The sequence below is a fragment of the Gambusia affinis genome, linkage group LG20 (assembly GCF_019740435.1).
Source record: "Gambusia affinis linkage group LG20, SWU_Gaff_1.0, whole genome shotgun sequence".
In the NCBI taxonomy this organism is placed as follows: domain Eukaryota; kingdom Metazoa; phylum Chordata; class Actinopteri; order Cyprinodontiformes; family Poeciliidae; genus Gambusia; species Gambusia affinis.
In genome coordinates, this window is record NC_057887.1 from 15,388,478 (window position 1) to 15,410,560 (window position 22,083).

At 39.0% G+C, this 22,083-nt stretch overlaps 1 protein-coding gene across 1 annotated transcript in view; it reads right to left on the reverse strand.

Moving 5' to 3' along the window:
- Window positions 1–17,858, reverse strand: part of LOC122823137 (inactive ubiquitin carboxyl-terminal hydrolase 54-like) — a 63,822-nt gene extending 45,964 nt beyond the window's left edge. Inside the window, exons 1-2 of the mRNA XM_044102429.1 lie at window positions 17,648–17,858; window positions 6,521–7,113 (exon numbers count right to left, since the gene is read on the reverse strand). Of these exons, the coding sequence (XP_043958364.1) occupies window positions 6,521–6,676 (156 nt within the window). The 5' untranslated portion in view covers window positions 6,677–7,113; window positions 17,648–17,858. The remainder of the gene's footprint in view (window positions 1–6,520; window positions 7,114–17,647) is intronic.
- Window positions 17,859–22,083: the final 4,225 nt, after the last annotated feature.

The window sequence follows — 22,083 nt, forward strand, 5'->3', positions numbered from 1 at the left end:
TACTCTGCGGTTGCTAGGTAACAGGGCTGGGCTTTATTGGGGATCCTAGGCACGTCGAATGTGTCAGTTGTGAAACTGCTCATTTTCCAGACACCAAAAGACATAAACTTATTATGAAAAAAACGAGTGCTTACAATGGATTTTGGAAGCAGTAAAAATTCAAGTGAAAGTAAAAAAAAAAACATGCAAAAAGTAAATTTTGCTCAATAAGTCTCCTTTAAAGCAGAGACCGCAAAAGATTTGAGACTCGGCGTCAAAGTTCACTTTCCAGGGATACTGCAATCCCATGAAATGGCTCAGATCAATTCAGATCTGAGACCGGCCCGGTCCAAGTCAAACTAAGTCCTAAGTACCACTGAGAATTTGTGTAATGGTTTCAGGAAAATCAGCGTTGACGGATGCTCTCAAATTTATCTGACTCAGCTTAGCCTACTTTTCAAAGTAAAACTCACAGTCTGTGGATTTCTCAAAGGACCTGCAGCTCTAATTGGTCCAAACTAAAGTACTGACTCAGAGGTGCTAAATGCAAATGCACAACACACTTTTCGGACTTTCTTTGTAAAGAGTCTTTTACCCATTTATCACATCCTTCCAATACAACAATGCACTACTTTGTTTTGGTGTTCCACCTAAAATCCCAAGTAGAACACATTAAAGTTTGTGTCTTTACCCATAAAAAGATGCAAAAAAATATAAAAATAAAGTGGAATGAGTTTGCAAGGCGTTGCATGCAGTGATGCAAGAACAATGGAAATATGCTGCAAACTATTAAATTAGTCATGACAAAACCGTGTTAGGGTAGCCCCTTTGGTTCTGCCGGGGCTTTTTCTGCTAAGTTGCACTTCTTCCCATTATTAAAAGATGTGCTGTTGGGCTGATTGGTGACTCAACCGTCTGATAGTTGAGCAAAGTTGTTACTCTGTGTTAGACCAGTGATAAAATAAATGTTCTTTATCCTCAACCGCTAGCATCAGCAAAGATAAGCTTCCCCAGCGCCCGGCCTCTCCTGGAGCAAACCAATGAACCATAATCAACACTAAACCATTTTGCTTTGTCACATAGTGGAAAGTTACCTACACTGTAGTATTTCTTTCTTCATTGCAGGCGACTGCAGCGTTATATAAATGACTTTGAAGCATTCTGCTATCCTCTGCTCCACTGATACCTTATCTTACATTTCCTGTCATTCAACTGCATCAATAGAACTGCAGAAAAAGGATTTCAAGTACAGCCACGAAGGTGTTAATTGCATGACAGCTAAACTTTTAATCAGTTCATTAAGTGTGTAAAATGTTACACAAAAAACTCCAGAAAAAAATGATAATAAATGTGGATAAATTCATGAAACAAAGAAGCAAACATTTCTGCCTGATCAGTAAAGCCCATGTGTTTCTGCCAACTTCATAACACACATCTTCTGGCTATTGCACTTTTGCCTACGTTAAATGAAAAACTGCTGAGCGTGTACGTAGATTCTGCAAAGAACTGGTGACCTGTCGAGGGTTTACCCCGCCTTTCACCCAACGGCTGCTGAAGATAGACATCAGCCATCAGCCACGACGGATGAAAGCACAAACGTAGATTTTACCTAGTAGTATTTTTCCTCAGATTCTCACAGAGAAAACTTCTCTGCTGCTGCTGATGTTGGTGCTGATGCTGCTGCTGCCTCACAGCGGCTCCACTGCAGCAGAACTAGGTTAACTTCCTGGCCCAGGGGGGTCCCAGTGGGCCGCAGAGAGTCTTACATTTGCACTAAATCCACTTGCGGTAGAGCATTTTATACCAGGGATTTGCTGGTACCTGCTAGGTAATTGTGGCATTTTATTATAATTAACAGAAAAAGAAAGTAAAAAAAAAACTAAAATATTTAAGGGGGATCAATTTAAATACTGATAAATATAACATTTGAGTAGTTTGTGGTATTGTTTCTGTTCTGCTCTTTACAGAGCCAAACAAGCTGGTTAATAAGTCAGTTTGTCTGCTCTTGCTACCAGCATGTTGTATTTTAAAATAGTTTTGGCTGAATAAAAGAGGTGGACAGCACTCCTTTGGTCAAAAAATCCTCACTGTTCATAAATTTTTATTCCTTTTTCTTTTTGCCCTGTTTCTTGTAAACGCGGTAAAACAAACTGGTTGCCTTCTTTCAGCCAGCTGATTGGAAGCAGGAAGCAACATTTGGGACCTGCTGCAGCACTTTTCTGCATCTCATGAATAAGACTTTAAACTGAAGGAATGGTATGAAAGAAAATGTCTGCTGTTCTAATCTTGCCATGTTGAAAAACCAAAATATTTTGTAGTATCCGCTAAGAAATATTTTGACATTAGCATAAGAGTTAATCTGGTAGCTAAGCTAAATTAAAGTGCCATGGAAATGAAGGAAGGTGCTTTAGATTTGCTACTCCAGATGCATTTTTGTTTCAAGCTTTCGTTTCGAAGCAACAGAAGTAGCTCCAAAATGACAAAAGTATTAACAAAGCCGTCATCACTTTTAAATTCTGTTTGTTTGACAGCATTTTGTGTACATGGTGACAGACATAAAAGTTGTGACAATAACCAGCTATCAGTTGCTGCCAACTCTGTGAGGGAGCTTCCTATTGGAAAAGTAAAGATCTAACAATAATCGGACCAGCTCGGACTGATCAGAGATTCTTAAAACACTATTTAAGATCAATGAAGATCTTCTGCCCTTTGGTAAAAATTACACTCAATTTAGCCTGACCCAACAGGACTGAATCATTTTACACAATAAAGGAAGTATGGCAAAGTTTGCAAAAATGTTATTGCTTCAGTATTCATCAGCATGTATCAGTGTATGACTCACACTTAGATGGAGGACTTTTCCTTTCAGGTTTTCAACTTCAGTCTTGAAAATAAGTAATTCAACTTCAGATAGGTGCTGCTCTTGTGTGAAACAACAATAGTTCAGCCTGAAATGATTTTCATCCAACTCAGTAATTTATTTCTGATAGTAAATGAGGCAGGAATCCCTCAGATTTATATTGATTTCAGGGAAAAGTGTTTATCCATTGTCACTAATGTCATATCAAAAGTTACTTAGCAGCTTTTTGCATTTTTCAACTTCTATACTGGCGACTTTAAGGTCACAAGGCCTTGTTGCCTCCTCATTTTATCTCGGTTTAAAGAGACTCCAAAGCATGAATATTGCTTTTTTTTTTCTGTCGTCAGGTATTGGATTTGGTGTTTTACCTGAACTCTTTGTGAAAACAACAAAAAGATGATTATTCTTTGTTTTCCCAGAAATACCGGTACAGTCTCGTCTCATCTCCCAAAATCGATCGATGCATCTTCAGGTTTTATGAGGCAGATCTATTGTTACTCTCCTGCTATTTGCATTGGTCTCTTTAGACAAAACAAACCCTTTCTGAACATTTAGCAATGCATTTCTTCTCTTCACCATTTAGCAGGTGGCTTAGGCACTATTTAACTTTTATAGAAGTGAACAAAATTCCAAGATTAACAAATTAAAAACCGGCACACTGAGCCATAACACGAGAAAAAAGCATGAACACACACACACACACACACACACACACACACACTGAAAGCCTTGCCAAAAGCAGTTTAGTTCTGTCCCTCAGTTTATCCCCGCTCATCTGTGTCCAGCTAAACATGCTGTCCCCTCCATGTGTGTGTGTGTGTTAGCGTCTATATGCGTCCTTGAAGTGGCCCAATTCTCACTCTACTGGAGCTGCTTTGCATGTTTCTTCATTTTGTCCTCCACTTTGTCTTTTCACCCTTTCTGCTCAAGCCGTTTTCCTCTTACCTTGCTGGAGTCTTTGTTTCCTCTCTTCCTCGGAGCAGTATCCCCTGAAGTCCTCTCCTCGTCTTTTTCATACTGTATACTCCTCATCCCTCCTTCTTCTTCTCCTCCTCTCTGCAGTCTGCAACTTTTACTCTTTGCATCTACACCCCTCTGTTCTCATCAACTCTCCCTAAGCTTCTGCCCAATCCCTCTTCAGCTTACTCCAACCTCTCTCCCATCTTCCCCTCTCTCTCTTTCAAGCCAATAGTCAAGAGGCATTTCAGTGTGTGTGCGTGTGCGTGTGTGTGCGTGTGTGTGTGTGTGTGTGTAGGGTGAGCCAGCTGGAAGTCTTGGTAGGAGGCAAGAGTGTCTTTTTTTTCTATATATGTGTAAGCAGTGCAGAGTTAGCATCTTTGCGTACACACATTGGACGTCCACGCTGAGGTCAGCTCGAGCCAAGCTCCACTAAAACACGGCTACGCTGCCCCATAATCCTGTGTCTGTTACTCTTCTGATTGCAGTTTGCTGCAGTGTTTTAGGGGCAGATGGGCAGGGCTGCACAACTTTGACGAATAAGCCGTCAGTCAGGCTGTACATATTAGCGCAGACCAATAAAATACCTTTAAAATACAGCACAGTGCTTTGCTAAAGCATTCGTCCTGCTTTAACTTTATCGCGTTTTGTCACGTTTCAACCACAGACTTCACCTGGATTTTATTTTACCAAATCAACAGAGTTGAGGTTGAGAAAAAGAAGGGAATGCATATATTTGTTTCATAATATGCACAAAAGAAAACACCAATTTTCAAGTCTTGACTGGACCTATCTAACACATCAGTATTTTCTGATTTAATCCACTGCATTGTACCTGAATAAACTGAGAACGGCTTAGATTTTCAACATAAAGGGAATAAGAAAAGTGTGTGTGCAAAATCTATAGACAATATTTTAAAAAGAATCACAATAATAATTTTGGGGGGATTTGATTGTGTGTGCTTTGTTTTTAAAACAATTATTTTATTTAAAATTATTGCTTATGAATGAATCCTCTTACTACAAAGGTTTTATCTTTCTCTTTGTTTAAAAACCTTTCAAAAGGAAATAAGATTAAATATTTATACGTTTTACAGTTTCATTGTTTTATTTGACAAATAAAGTATTTTTAAAACTGGATCTTCTTAATGTGGATTTTGCAGCAAAATTTATTTTGTAGGAATAACGCAAAATGATTTCAGACAGACTTGGTATTCAGCTCAGATTATCTCCTCTCCATGTCACTCTCTTTCAAATCATATTTAACATTTTTAAAACGGGAGACCAGAAAACCTTTGGGTCTCTTGGTTTTCTTTTGATTTTGAACTCAAGATGAACTCTTGCACATTAAAGACAACCAGTCTGTGATTCCTTTGCCAGAAAGTGGTTTTGTTAGAAAAAATACTGTATGTGGAAAACACTGCAAATCAACTTGAACACACCTTCATAACTGTAAAATAAGGTGGTGGCAGCATCATGATGCTGGGATGCTTTTCTTCACGGTAGACAGAGAAGATGCACAGAGTTAATATGGAGACACATGGAGCTAAAGATTGGGGCTAAATGTTCAACTTCTAGCAAGACAATGACACGAAACATACAACCAAACACTGAAGTATTTCAGATGAAAGTGCAAAAATGGCCTAGTCAAAGTTCAGACATAAATTCAACTGAGTGGTAAAACTTGAAAATTGTAGTTTATATCTGATTATCATCTAATCTGACAAAGCCTGAATAGTAGGGCAAGAATTAATGATTATTTTAGTTATCAATTAATCTGTTGATTATTGATTATTCTGTGTAGGTTTGTATAGGTTGGTTTACTTACTGCTCTTTTATTTTGTTCAACAAATGTTGGGGGTTTTTTGAGTCTGAATGCAATTAACAATTAGTTACTAAATTAGTCTATAATCGATTTATCACAACTAATCTAATTAATCGTTTCAGTCCAAAAGAACAGACAAGAATGTTTTTCTTTCTGTGCAGACGGTGGATAAGAACACAAAAAAATAAATAACTAAATATTTTTCTACAAAGTATCGGTTGAAAAGATAGAAAAATAGAAACTTCATAGTTATGTGTTAATATCACTTAAAATATCATAAAATACTTTGATCAATATTGCTGCAATGTGGAAATGTTCAGAGGGTCTGTAAATAAGCTCTCAAAGTTTTAGAAATTGGTAAATTTGCTAAAACGTCCAACTGTTTCTAAAAACAATCCAAGAGCTTTATTAAAAGAAGAAAAAAAAAACACCAGGCTGTTTTTCCTCAACAAGTTAATGTTTTTTGGTGTCTGAAAAACGAGCTGTTTCAAAAACCTCCCAGTTGTTAAATCTGCACCATTACTTAGCAACCCCAGCCAAGCTACGCCTGGTTACCCAGCAACACAAGCATTTGGTGAGCTCGTTTTACCGCTGAATAATGGCTATTGGAAAAGACAAGTGTTTTGTTATTGACTTATGACCCAGAAACCACTTCCTGTATTCTTGTTGGTTGTGCAGGAGGCTCTACTTCTGCTTTTCAAAGATATACGATTGTATAAATGTACATCTGTTTGCAGCCATTTTTAAGTGTGAGTGTAAATGTTGTATTGGAGAAGTGTGGCCAGCAGCATATTATCTGGATATAAAGAGACAAGAGGCCCTAATGCAGCTCATTCCTGAGAATTATTCTCTATTTTTAGATTAAAGTTGGTCTGCGGTTGTGAGTTCACCCAACTGACCTGCAGAGCGCTGTTGAGGAAGCAGCTGTTTTGTCCCGGCTCGTTGCTCAGGCCTTTGCTCGGCGCGATGGAGGTCATGGTTCTCGGGGTCACCAGCCCCTGCATCCCGCCAGCCGCTCCGCCACCAGAGGCAAAGTAGTTCCTCTTCCACGACATCACTACCTGGACGTCCCCGTTCCCACAGGGATGCAGAAAAGGGTCTGGGCAGAAGACCAAGCGACAGCCTCTATGTCACTCCCATGAGAGAGAAAGATGGAGAATGGGAGAAAGGCAGAGCAGGAGGAAACGGAAGGAGGGGTGGAAGGAAGTCTGTGGACTGAAGAGATGCAAGATGTCTTGGATAGGGATCTGGCCCCCATACAACCCTCCCACTGTCCTGCCGTGTTTTTCTTTTTTAAAGTGGTCCACTTATATTTGCCAGTGATTGCGTTGGTTTTCTGTTTTTAGCTCCATGGGTTTATGAGTCTGTGTTTGAAGCCATGAGAGCGTTTCCAAAGAACGATTTGGCAGATTGTCTCCGATAAAAGCGGCTCTGACAGCAGTGCTGCTCCCATGTGGGGATCCCTGTGGTTTCTTCTCCTCTTTCACTTTATCTGGAAGACACAAAAACCAATCTGTTAGGACTCAAAACATTAAGCAAACAGGAACATACCGAGTTCCCACAGCAGCTCTAAATGGAAAATCTAAAGTGGACCAACAAAAGAACATCTGTTGGGTGCCTGGTAGCGGCTAACTTCAGTAGCTTTTGGAAACTGGAGATCCAGGAGAAAACATCTTCCTTTTCTTGGGCCCAGTAATTCCAGCCCTAATAACATTAGATAAAGATTGTTCATGAGAATCAAGTCCAAGACTATGAGTCCTAGTCAAATCTTAAGCTCAGTTATCCGAATGGTGCTGAACTGAACTTTCAGGACCGATGCTCACACTGCCTAATATAAAATCAGCCTCCATGGACAGCAATCCATTTTGGATGCTTTTGTCTGTTATGTCACATTTTAATCCGTGCACAGGGACCAAATGAGGAGCTTATGGTGATTCCAGCATGCTAAAAGTCTCAGAACTTTAGTGTGATGATAAAATCATGAACACGACTGAATTTGCATAACATCGCGGGGCAGAATGTAATAGAGCCGCAGTCCCCCCACCACTTTTCTTTCCATACGTTCTTACTTTATTGCTTCCCTGCTTTTGGCAAAGCTCCCTTGTCTGATAGCTGGGCTGCATTAACACCACAGCATCACCTTGGCGAAAGGCCAAAGGCCACAGGGATGCTGCGGGTACTTGAACAATCACTGCTGTACTATCTATCTATCTATCTATCTATCTATCTATCTATCTATCTATCTATCTATCTATCTATCTATCTATCTATCTATCTATCTATCTATCTATCTATCTATCTATCTATCTATCTATCTATCTATCTATCTATCTATCTATCTATCTATCTATCTATCTATCTATCTATCTGAATTGTGAGGTTTATAGCAGGATTTGGCTGGCATGTCTCTTTGTGCCATTTTTTCTCCACAGCGCCACATCCCCAGCCTCTGTCACAGCAGCATGTGTGTGCGTGTGTGTGTGTGTGTGTGTGTGTGCATGTGCATGGCTATGTTCCCCACTGAGCCTGTGCAGAGTGTGTGATCACACTTCCTGTCTCTGACTGCACCCTACAGCCACACACAACCAAGATCACAGTGCCGAGGTCTCACAACTGCTGTTTATGTGGACTGCCTAGGTGCGTGTGGGTGTGTGTATGTGTGTGTACATATGCATATGTGTTGTACGCATGTCCCCACATCTTCGGCTAGTTACCATGGAAATAGGCCAAGCAGCAGGCATGCGGGGGAAAAGCTGGACCATGTGATTTAACAGAGAGACACACTGTGCTGAACTGGTTGAGAGAGCACACGCGAAACACTCTGTTGCATGCTGGGATGGGGAGTGATGATGATGATGTGTACTGATGTAGGAGACTTCCTGGAAGCCAGAGTGAGTCAAGGCATAAGTCAATCACATTCCCTGATCCTGCTCTGGACGGCTCGGGACGGCAGCCCAGACAGCAGCCACACATCGAGGAGAAATTCATCGTGGAGACGACAATGGCCGTATATTCACGCTCTGCTTTGATTCCGGGTGGCGTAACCTGTAGAAAACAGCCACAGTGCTAGTTCAGTGTGTGTTTTCTTTCTAGAATACTGTAAGCCACGTGTGAAACTCAAGGCCTGGGGGCCAAATCTGGCCCGACTTAGTTTTCTATGTGGCCCTCTAGACTCTACATTATATCAATAAGTTGTTCTAAGTTTTGCAAAAATCTGCAAAATGCACAGAAAATCAACAAATTTCCACTTTTATTTTCCTGATTTTACTGAACATTTTCTCAAAATTAGTCAAAAACATTAAGTAACTGCTGCCTCAGCCTAAGTTGATGTCAAGTCATAGTCCGTAATCGATACGCGAGTGATAAAAAGTCACATTTAACAGCAAATATTATAAAAATTCTAAAATTTGCAAGTTTGATAGCAAAAAAAAACACTAAAACAATCTTTATTGATATTTGAATAGTTGAATTGGTTTTATCAATCTATTCTGGCACAACCAGCCCTTTAAGAAAGTTCAGATTTTTCATATTGGCCCAAAATGAAAATGAGTTTGACACCACTGCTGTGTGATCGCTCTAATCATCAGTCCTTTATTCCTGGAAGATTAGAAGAACGCTGACTTTGTAATTATCTTTATGTGACTCTGAACGTTCAGGTCACAGTCCATCTCTAGACCCAGATTTTGAATTTGATCTCTAGTTTGTAGCTATATATTGTTCCTCTTTACGGCCAAAGATTATAACTTCAGTTTTGTTTCTGTTCAGCTGGAGAAAGTTTATGGCACTTCAACGCATTGATTTGATATTTTATTTACATAAAATAAAAACAAAACAAACCCCTTATCTTGACTTGAGTTAAAACTTAACAGAACTGAACAAATGTGTCTAAAATTAAAAAATAAACTTGAAATAATTATTTAAATTAATCTGGATCAAAGTTCAGTAAAATTATCTAACAATTTAATATTCATTATGTCTATCACAATATATAATGCAGCCTATAGGCGTAAGTTCAAGCTGTGAGACTCTCTTCATCATCAATTAACAGGCCTCCGCCTCAGCCAACCAGCACCAGGTTGTCGCTCCGCTCCAGCCAATCACCACGCAAGAGCTCCTTTAAAAGGCCAAACAACCAGGGATCCACCTGCTTCAGCCGCGCTTCGACCCACCTCCTCCCGGGCATCTTCCAGGCTTCCTCCAGGCTCCTTCCTCTCCAGGCTCCACTCCCCCACCAGTATCCGGGCCCGGGGGAAGACCACCCTGAGCTTCGCCCTGAACAGATCATCCAAGCGATTCTCAGCACGCACGTCTTCTGCCGATGTCCGAGCGCCAAAGAACTTCGGGTTAATGAAACTTTCTAACTGCTGCTTTTTCTCTGCGTGAGTCTCTACAAATTTAATCATTATTGATTTATTTGCTCTAACCCTTTTTGGAAACACTTTTTTACACTTATATTTTTGTAAGAAGAAAGCTGAAATAAGGAAAACTGAAAAGGGCGAAAACCGCACATCATTGTGATTTCCCCCCCATTTGCTCCAAACATTCCTGTCTATGTGTGCGTGGATAAGTTTTTATCAAAACAAGCAATTAAGAAGCAAACAGCGACTTGGTGCGGTCAAATGGTGACGCACACATCAGCGCAATTTGACAATGTGTTAAAACATTTTCATGCACAAAAGGTTTTCTAATTTCTTCGTATTTTCTAAAAACGTGACATCGGTAACCTGAAGACAGTTTAGTCCAGACTTTTGTAACATTTACAGTTCACACCTGCTCTTTTCAGCAGCACAATGATTTCTGCAGGAGTTGCATTTTTTCCCCCAGTATGAAATAAGAGGGAGGTGCGGTGAAATGTCTACAGTCTGCAGGAAGAGAAGCTTCCTGGAAAAGGTACGCTGCTACAGAAGTCTGTTTTTGTTTACGACACCTGAGTTCAGCCTCCATCAAGCCTGCTTTGGGTTTAGAGCGCTTGCCAAAGGCTTTTTGACAAATTCACAGAAGCTTCAAGCAGAATTCAAATCACTAGAATATAAAGAGGAAAGTCTTACCAGCTCACACACATGCAGTATACTGTAAAAATAAAAACAAAACGGGTATTTTTGGGCTAGTTTCTAGTGCAAATGTACAGAAGAGTGTTAGGGCCTTTTAAAAATAAAACTTTAATCTCAGAATTCTGACTTTAATCTGAATTAAAGTCAGAATTCTTTTCCGTAACTTTTTCACCAATATTAAAGAATTGTTTATTCCTATATCAAGCTTGTAAGTCAGTACACTTAAAATAAGACAAAACTAAAATATTTGCACTAGAAACTAGAACATAAATACTTCAGTTTTGCGTTTTTTCAGCATAGACGCTTTGAGAGATGTTTTCACATTATTTATCTCTGCACAGTTCTAGACATTTCACCAGAAAATTTAGCTTCGCTCTACAAACATTTTTACGCAAACAGATGCGATGCTGCGGCCATTGAACAAACGTCACAAGATTTCTTATATTCCATTTTAACATAAATTATAAAATGGGAAGCGGCATGACCAAATAAATAGTTACAAAATACCTTAAGATTAATACTGCAAATGTTTCTTAATGTTTTAGCTTATTGTTACTTAATATTTTGGGATTTTGGTTTTGAAAACTATAAATCCACCTAATAATGAGAAGGATCCAGAGTCAAGTTGCACGAAATACAGTCAAAATTCAGTGAACATCTGCAGTTTGAACTCGTGATATTAGAATAATAAGACATTAGAGGAGCTGCGTTTCCAAAGTGTGCAGCAGGGATTATCACCTCTGGTCCCAGAAGAGCACAGGTGACTGTTGAGTGACAGGACCAAACTGTGATGTTCTGGTGTTGCATATTTAAACACAACTTCAAATGTGACCTCAATGAATTAGAATATGACTCAAAAGGTCATTTATTTCAGTAACTCAATTTAAAAAAGGAGACCAAAGAAGAAGGATTTCCAGCACAGAAATGTCAGCCGAATAAAGTGTACAGCACAGGCACGCACTGCTTATTTAGGGCTTGTTTTATATATATACAGCATCAACAAACGGAGCTAATGAACTTTATACTCTAACAACGTGTTGAAAAAGCTCACTTTGCTTTATGAAAAATATACATTTCACATGTTTTAGCACTTCCATTTGGGTCCCAACTGTTCCTAGAAACAATCAAAGTGTTTAAAATCTTTTTTTGGGGAATAAATTTATATTTTATGCTCTGCCTGTTACCTAGCAACCTGACTGGGCCTCCAGCACATTTGATCAGCTGGCTTTCCTGCTGCACAAAGGCTGCTGGAAAAGACAAGAGTTTTGTTGTTGATTTACCATCCAGAAACCTCTTTCTGTATTCTTGTTGGTTGTTTACGAGGTTTTACTTACTACTATTACTTAAATGTATGGTTGTATAATTGTGAATCTGTTTGCAGCCACTTTCTTGAGTGGGGGGAGGGGCGTGGCCAGCAGCAGTTTATTTGGATTTAAAGTGACAGAGGCCCTAAAACAGCTCAATCTGAAGAGAGCTCTAAACAAACAGAACTGTGCAGACTAAAATCTCATTATCTAAAAAATACTCCATACTCAATACTCCATAGATTCTGTAAACAAAATGATACCAACAGCTGCCAAGTCCTGCTGGAAAATAAATCAGTATCTCCATAAAGCTTGTCAGCAGAGCGAGGCATGAAGAATCCTGAAATTCCTCAAGAACCAGACTTGACATCACCACAGTGAAGGACTGATCTGGTGATTATTGTTTGGATTAACTGATTAACAACTAGTTAGCAAAAGGTGCTTAATAGGAAATTTATTTTAACTGAACTTGAACCACTTATGGAGTTCTCAGTAGAATATATTTAAAGGTAAAGGGCGTTTTTGTATCTTAAATGCAAAATGTACATATGTTTTGGTATAATTTATGCATAACTACTGCTCTGTGTTGTTTTTTTTCCCAGCAAATTCTCTTTTTTTAGAGTTCGTATACTCTAGTTAGCGACTTATAGATTACTAAATTACCGGTCGATTATTTCAAACAGATACTCCAATTAATTGTTTCAGCCTTAATTGGATTTAAATTTTCAAGTAAAATCTATTTTCAAAGTTACAATTGTCAAGATGAACAGAAATAAATCGTTCTCATTTTGTTACTTGAATGAATCTCAGTGAATTCAGTGAGCGGTCCGTATTTATTTTCATCATTTATTTTCATTATTTCCACTCCCTACAGGTCCAGGGCTAACTGCAGTGACCCGTTTCCTCCTGTATCGCTTTGCTTAGCAGAGAAGAACATATTCGCCAACTCAACGACTGACCTCAGAGTTAGCTGGAAATAATCTGACACCATTTTGGATGATACTGTCTCTGCCTTTCAATGTTCCTGCTGTGTGTCAGTGTGACTTGTGACGGGTGACACCAGTGTGAAACAAGCTGTACAAAGAGCTGATACTGTCCCCGAGGACAATAGCCTGTCTCTCACACTGTCTCCATCCCACTCATGCGGCCGTACAACACAATAAGTACATTTTTGCAATTTGTAAAAGTTGAAAAAACTTAATTTTAATCTCTCTCATATCCATTTCTTTAACTTTATTAATTTTCCGTTCTCATTCAATACCTTGTCCACCAATCATCTCTGTCTCTCTCCGTCCAGTTTCCAGACATGCATGCTCTCTTGTGCGTGCACACACAGCGGTTTCCCCATAACTGGGTTATGTGTAACTTCAAATAGCCTCGGTTGACAATAGGGAGAGCCCAGAGTGCGTCCTCTCCTCTGTGCCGCTCATCCTTTCATCCCTCAGTTTTAACACTTAAACTGGTATGAAAAGTTACGTTTGTGCCCCACGTGCAGCCGGCTACCTGTTTGTATAAAGGGTTTGGCTTCAAGGTCATTTTCCTGCTGAGACTCTGCAACACTGAAGCACATGAGCGACTCCTCACTCGAGCTGTGGGTATGCATGCACAGTGTAGCCTATATGCAACCCATTATGCCCATGTCACATGTCCACCGCTAATCCTGTTAGCAGGAAACACAAAAACAGGCATGGAAATTTGCTTAATATTAGGCTATTACATAACCATCCTTATTTTCAATGCATGCTGGGAAACATGAGGTTCTCCCAGTTTGGGTCAGTGCAGAAGGGAGAGGAGAAGAAAGAAGGGGAACGATGAGAAAAAGAAGAGAGGAGATTTTCCAAAGTGAGATGATAGGAAATGGAACAGGGAAAGGAAAGTAAAGGAAGGAAAGGAAAGAAAATGAAAGGAAAGGGAAGGAAACTAGATAACAAAAACTTTAAAAAGGAAACGCAGAAATAAAATGCTGCTAAATGAAATAAAATAGAACACAATACATTAAAATGAGGAAAGGATGAACAGAAACATGTCAAAGCATATAAATTACAAGAAAAAGAAGCTGCATCCCTGCTGGCTTTAAAGGTCACAGGAGATATGCTATATGAGAATGCCTTATTTACCGTTTGCATATCATCCCACGGACGGCAGCTGGACCCACGCCACACAGTCCGAAACACCTCAGCTCACCTCAAATGTCAACAAACGGCCCGAAGACTCAATTTGGGATCAGTCACACATGAGCAGCGCATGAGAAACACTCCGAGGACTTAAACCAATTAGTGAATATAAGGAAATTCAATATCCTTGGCTTTTAAACGTTTCACTTTATGGCCGGGGACCTGCGAAGAATAATTCCCATGACTTGTGGTCTGTAGAGCGCCACACAGGTTCAGACATGCAGCTTCCTTTAATTTATCCCTCTTATGGTCCCATAACAGCAGACCATGTTGGCGTCTGCATAATGCTAACGTTAAAACACCGGATAAATGAACAACGACACAGTTGTCAAAAAAGATCTTGCAGTGCATCTCTGCTACACGATGAGCTGAAAGGCTGGATATGGCGAAAGCTTAGGAGATCCTTATGAATTATAGAAACATCAGTAAGGACACGACTTGATGTTTGATGGGAAGCGTGAACCAGAAACTCATGCACCATTCGTTCTGCTGTAATCCCTACATTTGTCTCATTACAAAGACAAACTTCTCTTTTTAAATAATTAGACACTCCCCTATTCAGCTGTAATGTTTTTAGATTATTAAATCAAGTGTTTGGTGTGAGTGAAGCTATTATCAAATTAAATTAGTTGGGAAACGGAAGTTCAGGAATGGCCATGAGGAAGAGCGAAGTGGGTCAAAAAGGTTTTACTATATTCTATTTGTTTAACTGCTTAAATCAATTTATCAATGTAAACTGGTGGGTTTATTGCATCAATTTAATGTTTATTGTCATGCCACAGCATAATAGTCAGATTTCAATCTGGTCTTTGACTAGACCACTCCTTAAAAGTGGACTTGCTGATGTGTTTCGGATTATCTTTGAGTTTGTTTCAGCGTACAGGAGTGTCTGGGTATGGAGAAAAATAATTCCCATCAGACCATCAGGCTGCCACCATGTTTGATTAGGGATATGAAGCAATCTTTATGAATCTCTGTCAGTTCACCACCAGCTGTACCAGGATGTGGCCCGTTCAAAACGTTATTGTCTCATCAGTCAACACAATGTTTTTGCCAAATGTCTCAAGGGCTACGTTCACACTGCAACCTGAATCGGATTTGATTGTTCACACCTCCAAATACATGCGACTTGTATATCAGCGTGAACGAGCAAACGACGTGAAAGTGTCCCGCATGTGCAGTAGAGGGCGCGATAACATCACAGATAGAGAGCGTGTTCAGTGTTTTTGCCAACCGCCATTGAAAAGAAGAAGTGCTCAGTGTTTGCGGAAGTAAACATGGACGCGAACAGTGGAGCATAATTTACAATTATGAAGTTGTTGTCCGACCGGAACCAGCACTTTAACAACTTAATCCTCATAATAGTCCGCCACGGTTGTTAGGGCGCAAAATAGTGACGTTCGTCGAGTACTAATGATGTTCGGGTGGGATGAACGCGACCTGGACGTTCAGATTCAAATCTCATTTGAGAAGATCGGATCGGGTTTCCACACCCCAACCTTCGATGTTAGCTAAAATAAATTTCACTCCGTTCAACTCTGTGAAAATGATTGAGACAAAGAATGCTGCTCTGCTCTAAAGTAGCATAATATTTTGACATTTATCCATTTAATGATTAAGACCCTGTGCAATAATTACAGCTGTTCAGTTTATTACGCTTTATGGGTATTTTGTTTTCTAATATTAATCACTTATTGTGTCATATGGCTTTCATGTCATTCTGTAAGCTCTTTGCCTCTTTTTGTCTTCATTGACTGCTAGTCACTCAAGATACTGTATAAGAAGTATGTGTGCTTGTAAAATTCGGTAGTTTCTACAATAAGGTTCTGTTTAAAACGTATATGGGGTATCCATGTGGCATTCAAAAACAAAACAACAAAAAACGATCTGTGTTATTCGGACTGTCATGCACAGATCAGATACAGGTCGCATTAAGGCAAAAAAGAAAAAAATATCAGAATTGAGTCACTTCAGGTTGCAGTGTGAAAGTAACCATGTTGAGAGAAGACATTAAGAAAAACAGAACATTTCCTAATTAGTTATTGTGGTAGTTAATCTGCTTTGTTGTTGCAATGAGCTATACAAATAAACTTGACTTTAAGACCAACTCTAGAGTCAAAACCAAAGTCCACAGAACAGGACGCAAGAAGGAACTAAGAAAGTCGAAACAAAAGAACTAACATTGATAACATGGATATCTAAACACAAGTGAAAACAACATCAAAAATAGCTTTGGGTCATATTTCTGTGTTAGAGAGGCCCAGTCAAAGTCCATACCAAAAACAAAGTGAGAATCAGTGGCAGGACATAAAATGTATTTTCATGGATTGTATCTCAATCTGGATACAAAAGAATGGGCAAATAATTTAGTATCTGGATACCCAAATAATGCTCTGCAATAAAATTCCCAGCCACACTTTTCACTTTCAAATCCCTAATTATTTGTCTTCATCTACTTTGCGCTGGTCCGTCACATAAAAATAGAATAAAACCCAGTGAAGGTTGTGAGATAAAACGTGGGAACGCTCAAATCAACACTTCTGCTCTGTGCATTATTTCCCCCCAGTGTGTGGACAGTTCGGCTAATTTCTGCTTCATTTCCAAAAACCCAAAGCTGACGGGAATTTAAACCTAAATGTCGAGGCGACATTTGAGCTCAGTTTGAAGGGCGAAGGTGTTGCGTATCCTCACGTGTGCGTGCGGTTTGTGTTACTCGTGTTGTGGGGACATCTTTCGGCTAAAGCCCCCCACGCTGCGTCCCAAACGGAGACTCTTTAACCATCTCCAAAAAAACGAAACCTCACGAAATGCTGGCAATATGTTCCCCCCATTTTTTATTTATTAATTTATTTTTTTTATGTCATTTTTTATTTATTTATTTAGAGAACTCACGTGTGAGTGCGCACGCGGCACAAGGCTGTCACCGTCCCGATAATGTGACGGCGCTATTGGCTGGGCCAAAGTCATCAATCAGGCGGATCAAAGCCCGCAACTTTAAATCACTATGAGAGGAAGAGGAGGAGGAGGAAAAGGAGATGGTGACAGCGAAGCGCGAATCCGTCTCAACAAGAGGCTGCTGGCTGGGGTCTCCTGGACATCAACAAGTCCGCGAACAGTCCAACAAACACGGTCCAAACCTCAAAACACGCAGGGACGCGCGGCCATGTGAGTTATGGGATGGGACAGCCTGAACTATTAACACCTGTAACTGATTTTAAGCCTTACGTGGTCCCAGGATGACCACACGCAAAAACACGCACACGCACACACACACCACCTGATAGAATAATGAAACTGAGAGCAGATACAAACTGAACCATGCTGGTGATGATGATGATAATGATGATGCTGATGCTGCTAACATGTTAGTCATGATGATGATGATGATGATGATGATGCAGGGAAAAAATGACAGCCAGCCTCAGAGCGCACATCTGGAGCACATCACACACATCTGGGAGATGCGACTCAAAGCACATAAAGAGACACACACACACCTACTATGTCCCCTGGAGTCCAGATCTGAGACCGGTCCGGTCCGTTTGAGCCCGTGCAGAACACGCTGAGCAGTTCCTACTCAGCCCGGCTGCTGTCGCCGCCAGTCCTCGTCCGATCGCGTGTCCTACCGTGTGATCAGACGGAAGAGAGGGCGAGTCGTGGGCGCATCTATCCCCTCCTTCCTCGGTCCACCACCAGCGCCATCCAGCGCTGCGGTCGCGCTACGCCGCTCTCGCGATACCGAGCCATCGACTCTTACCGGCTGAGCCTGACGGAGTGACGTAGCGCGATTGTTGCGGATTAGTTTAGCTCGACGGCGCCGCCTTCCGGGCAAAACAAGAACGATAACAGTTATGGCAAGGTAATTTATCAAATAATAAAGGGTTTCTAAGATAAAGACCTGATTTCATTCGGAAGGTCAAAGGTACAAAACATGAAGAGAGGAGTTTATGTGAGTAATTTTTACTTATCGGACAATTTTTCAAACATTGAATTTTGTTTGGTGAAACTGTTCCTTTGCAATGCAACCAATGAATGAAAAAAAAAAATCTAAATGTAAAAAGTATATAAAAGTACAAAAACTGCAAATCATTTTTCAGATAAAATGTGCAGCAAAGGTTTAAATCTGAAAGTATGACAGAGTATTAGGGACATACTCAACAAATAAAACAAAATTATGAGAATAAAGTTGTAAAATTAAGAGAATAAAATTGTAATACTATGAGAACAAACTCAAACAAGAAGAAAAGTCACAAAATTACAGGAATAAACTCATAGAGCTACTAGAATAAGTCATAATATTATGGGAATAAAGTCAATATTTTGAAAATGAAGCTAATTTTATGAGAATAAAGTTGTAATATTACCAGAATAAAACTGTAATGTTATGACTTTATTCTCATAATACTAAGACTTTTTTTTAACGTAGTATTTCAACTTTACTCTCTTATGACTTAATTCTCATGATTTTATTATCATAGTGTTATATAATTATTTAGTATATTCTCAATGAATTTTTTGTGATACTCCGTCATATAAAAGCAAAACCTCAGATTCATATAATATTTCAAGACATTTTTGTTCCAAACGAGCCATTTTTTATTTTTTGCTTTACAGTTTTCTTTTAAAATAGTTTTCTTTTTTCAACTGATTGCATAATAAAGAAATAAAATGTACATAATAGAAATGAAAAGGAAAACATTAGCCACTTGTAAGTTCTGCTCTTGTATTATTTTATCCCCAACATGGTTCCGCTTAACTTTTACAAGCAGGATTTATACTTGGATTTTAGTCGGTTGACTTGGGTGGAGTCAGGCTGAGCACCAACATCTGTTCTCAAAATATACATAACCCTGGTAAATGCCATGTTTATGCAGTAATTCGTCATGGTGTTGATGTGATTAATTCCAATTGATTCGACTGATTTAACAGAGTAGAGGCACTTACATGTTCACGTTTAGCCGTGTTGGTTTGGATAGATTTCTTCCATTGCTAAATAAAATAATCATTTGAAAACAGTTTTTTTGTGTGTGTGTGTGTGTGGGTGGGTGTTTTCTCAAACATTTGGAAAACATTTGTTGTTGTTTTTTTTTACAATTCAAGACATTTATGTGACAAAAAAGAGCAAAAACACAAACGTTATACAATGCTGTGTAACTTTTCCACAGCACTGCAACAATGAGGTTTCACAACTCATTATGAGATTAACAAGTGACTAAAAAAGTAAAATATTTTTGATTTTTTTTTTCTAAAATACCACTTAACATAAGCCTTTTTCCACTTTACTGACTAACTGATTCACATCTTGTCCCATGATGAATTCTCAGCTTTTGTTCCAGGACTCATTCTTATACTTCCAGCTCAGTTTATTCCCTGCAAATAAGAAATCCACTCTGGTTTCATACATTATTAAATTTAATTACCAAATAACTTGCTTGCATAAGGTTACAGTTGTCAAAGTGATTTTCCAGAGCATCCCTGTTTCACGTACAGAGGAGCTAAAATGTTTGATATGGTTTCGTTTTATAGGCTATCATGAAAGCTTCAATAATTCTTATAAATTATGGAACTGTCAGTGAAGGAGAAGACTTGATGTTTTTCATCTAGAAAATGCAAAGTGATAAGAATCGTAAATGACAGACAGGGTTATCAGTGCACATGCTTTGAAAAAAAATATTCATAACAATGGAAGTTTTCTACATTTTGTAGCATTACAAACAAAAAAATAATGTCATGTAACCACCATTAGTAATAATCAGTAATCATTAAGGACTTGATAGATAGAATCTAATTTTGAATGTTAAATGAAGAAAGCATAAACTCGGGCATTGATTAAATATCACAACAGCCTGCCACAGTATGTGAAACGCGCTCTCCTGTGCTGATGATGTCATGCCCCCCTGGCCTTACCTGTCGGAGCACAATCACATCTCTTCTTCAGCAGTTTTTTCTCTCCGCACTCGGCTGCAACCTGCTGGCAGCTACACGCAGAAGACATCTGCTTCATATCTGTATCTGGAGTCGAGCCAGCGCCACTTATAGCGCCCCAAATTATTCATAGAGCAGGTGAGAGGTCATGGTGGCACAGACTAAATGCAGCGCTGAAGGTGTGGAAGAAAACGTTTCTCACAGCCATAACAAACGGACCTTATAGAAGATTGAAAAACAAATATGAATAGTTGTCAGGTAAACTCTACAGGTAAACCGCAAAGGTCAGTAGATTTTATTGGGATTTTATGTAGTATAGCACAATAGGGCATGACAGTTCAGTGGGAGGAAATGCAGATTTCAATGCGTTTTATAAATAAAATTAATCAAGATTGCGTAACTCTACTTTTAGCTGAGATTCTACACGCAACACATTTGGAGTATGTGATAAACTGGCTAAGATTGTATTTACTGACTACTTGTCCTTTAAACATACTCATAATTTACTCGTTTTTAATTTAAAATTAATCATAGTGCTTTAGTTTAAACATTTCTGTTGTAACTTTGCTGCACATACTCTCCCGAGTTTGTTTGTTTGTAGTAGCATTAGGCTACAGTTTACGTCCAAGCATATGTTTTCAAAGTTGCTGCGTCTCCTTGTAGTTCTAGGTAGCACAAGTAAATAGAAATATAGATGGAGACAGAGACAAGATGGTATTTCTCTTTCTACAGACTGATATTTAGGTTCAGGAAGAGCTTATGCTAACATAAAACAAACTTTAAAAAAATTATAACTAAAAAAAAAAGACTAAATATACAAACTAGCAAAATAATCTAAATTATTTTTGTTTATACTCACCAAAGTTCGTACCTTTGTTCAGATCCTACATCCAGGACAGGTGAGTGAATAGCTTCATGTATACTATTGTTTATTGTCTTTAAATTAACCTTTTGAGCTGCATTTTATAAAATCTTTAACTTCGCAAATCTTTTCTGTTGTTAATAAGTTTTTAAATTACATTACTAATCTTACTCATGTTTGCAAGTTACTGGGAATTTGTGTGGTTATTCAGTTAAACAAAGTTGATGCAAAGAAAAAGCTATTTCTTGAAAAATACTATTCTGATTAACAGACTATAAGGATAAAAAAATAAATAAATAGAAATATGACAGAAGAGGTGAAATTTAAAACTAAAGAATAAGAAATTAAAGCGTAAAGATGGCAGATATAAAATGAAATCCAGCAAAAAGGAACCCAAAATGTCTTACCGCCTTAAATGAGACTTGAACTGTACAACCTTAATGTGACCTCATATTTTATCACAGATTATAATTATTTTTCTCATCCTTCTGGTAAAATAGCTTCAGTTAAATCTGATTTGATGGAGAGTGAATGTTGTTTTTGGGTGCCAAACTTTGACCGGGAGGATTTTAACTTCCAGGATTGGTCCATTTTAAACTCCGTCCATTTCCTTATCAAATCTGATAGGCTAACTTCTCCTTTCGGTCCTGTCTGCTGTGTTGCTTGATCCTCATTATGCTGTTTGTTCACTGATGTACTTCTGAAGGCAATAGACGGCAATGGGTTTTATTTAGATGGGGATGAATATTAAGGTGCTTCTTATAGATTTCTAGTCATAAAAACATAAACTCTTTGCTTTAGAGAGGGAGCTGTACCTGAGGTCTTAGTTTAATTACCTGTGTGAATCGTTGAGCGTTGGACTGACACCAGCAGCAGAGGTGACCGATGCTGGAAATCTGCTGGACCACAAGGGAGCCTGGAAGACACTTAAGGACATTGTTTCTTTTCTTCATTATTAGCTGACGGAAGAATACTGCTGTGGTAAAAGTCAGACATTGTTCCCTGAGGCCTCCTTATTTCTAGTGTGAGTTCTTCAAAGTCTGTAAACGTTAAAAAAAGAACTAAATTTAATGTCACTTGAGAGGGACACGTGCAATCACAATCACAATTCAGACTTAAATGGGACTTGTTACACAAAGTTCACAT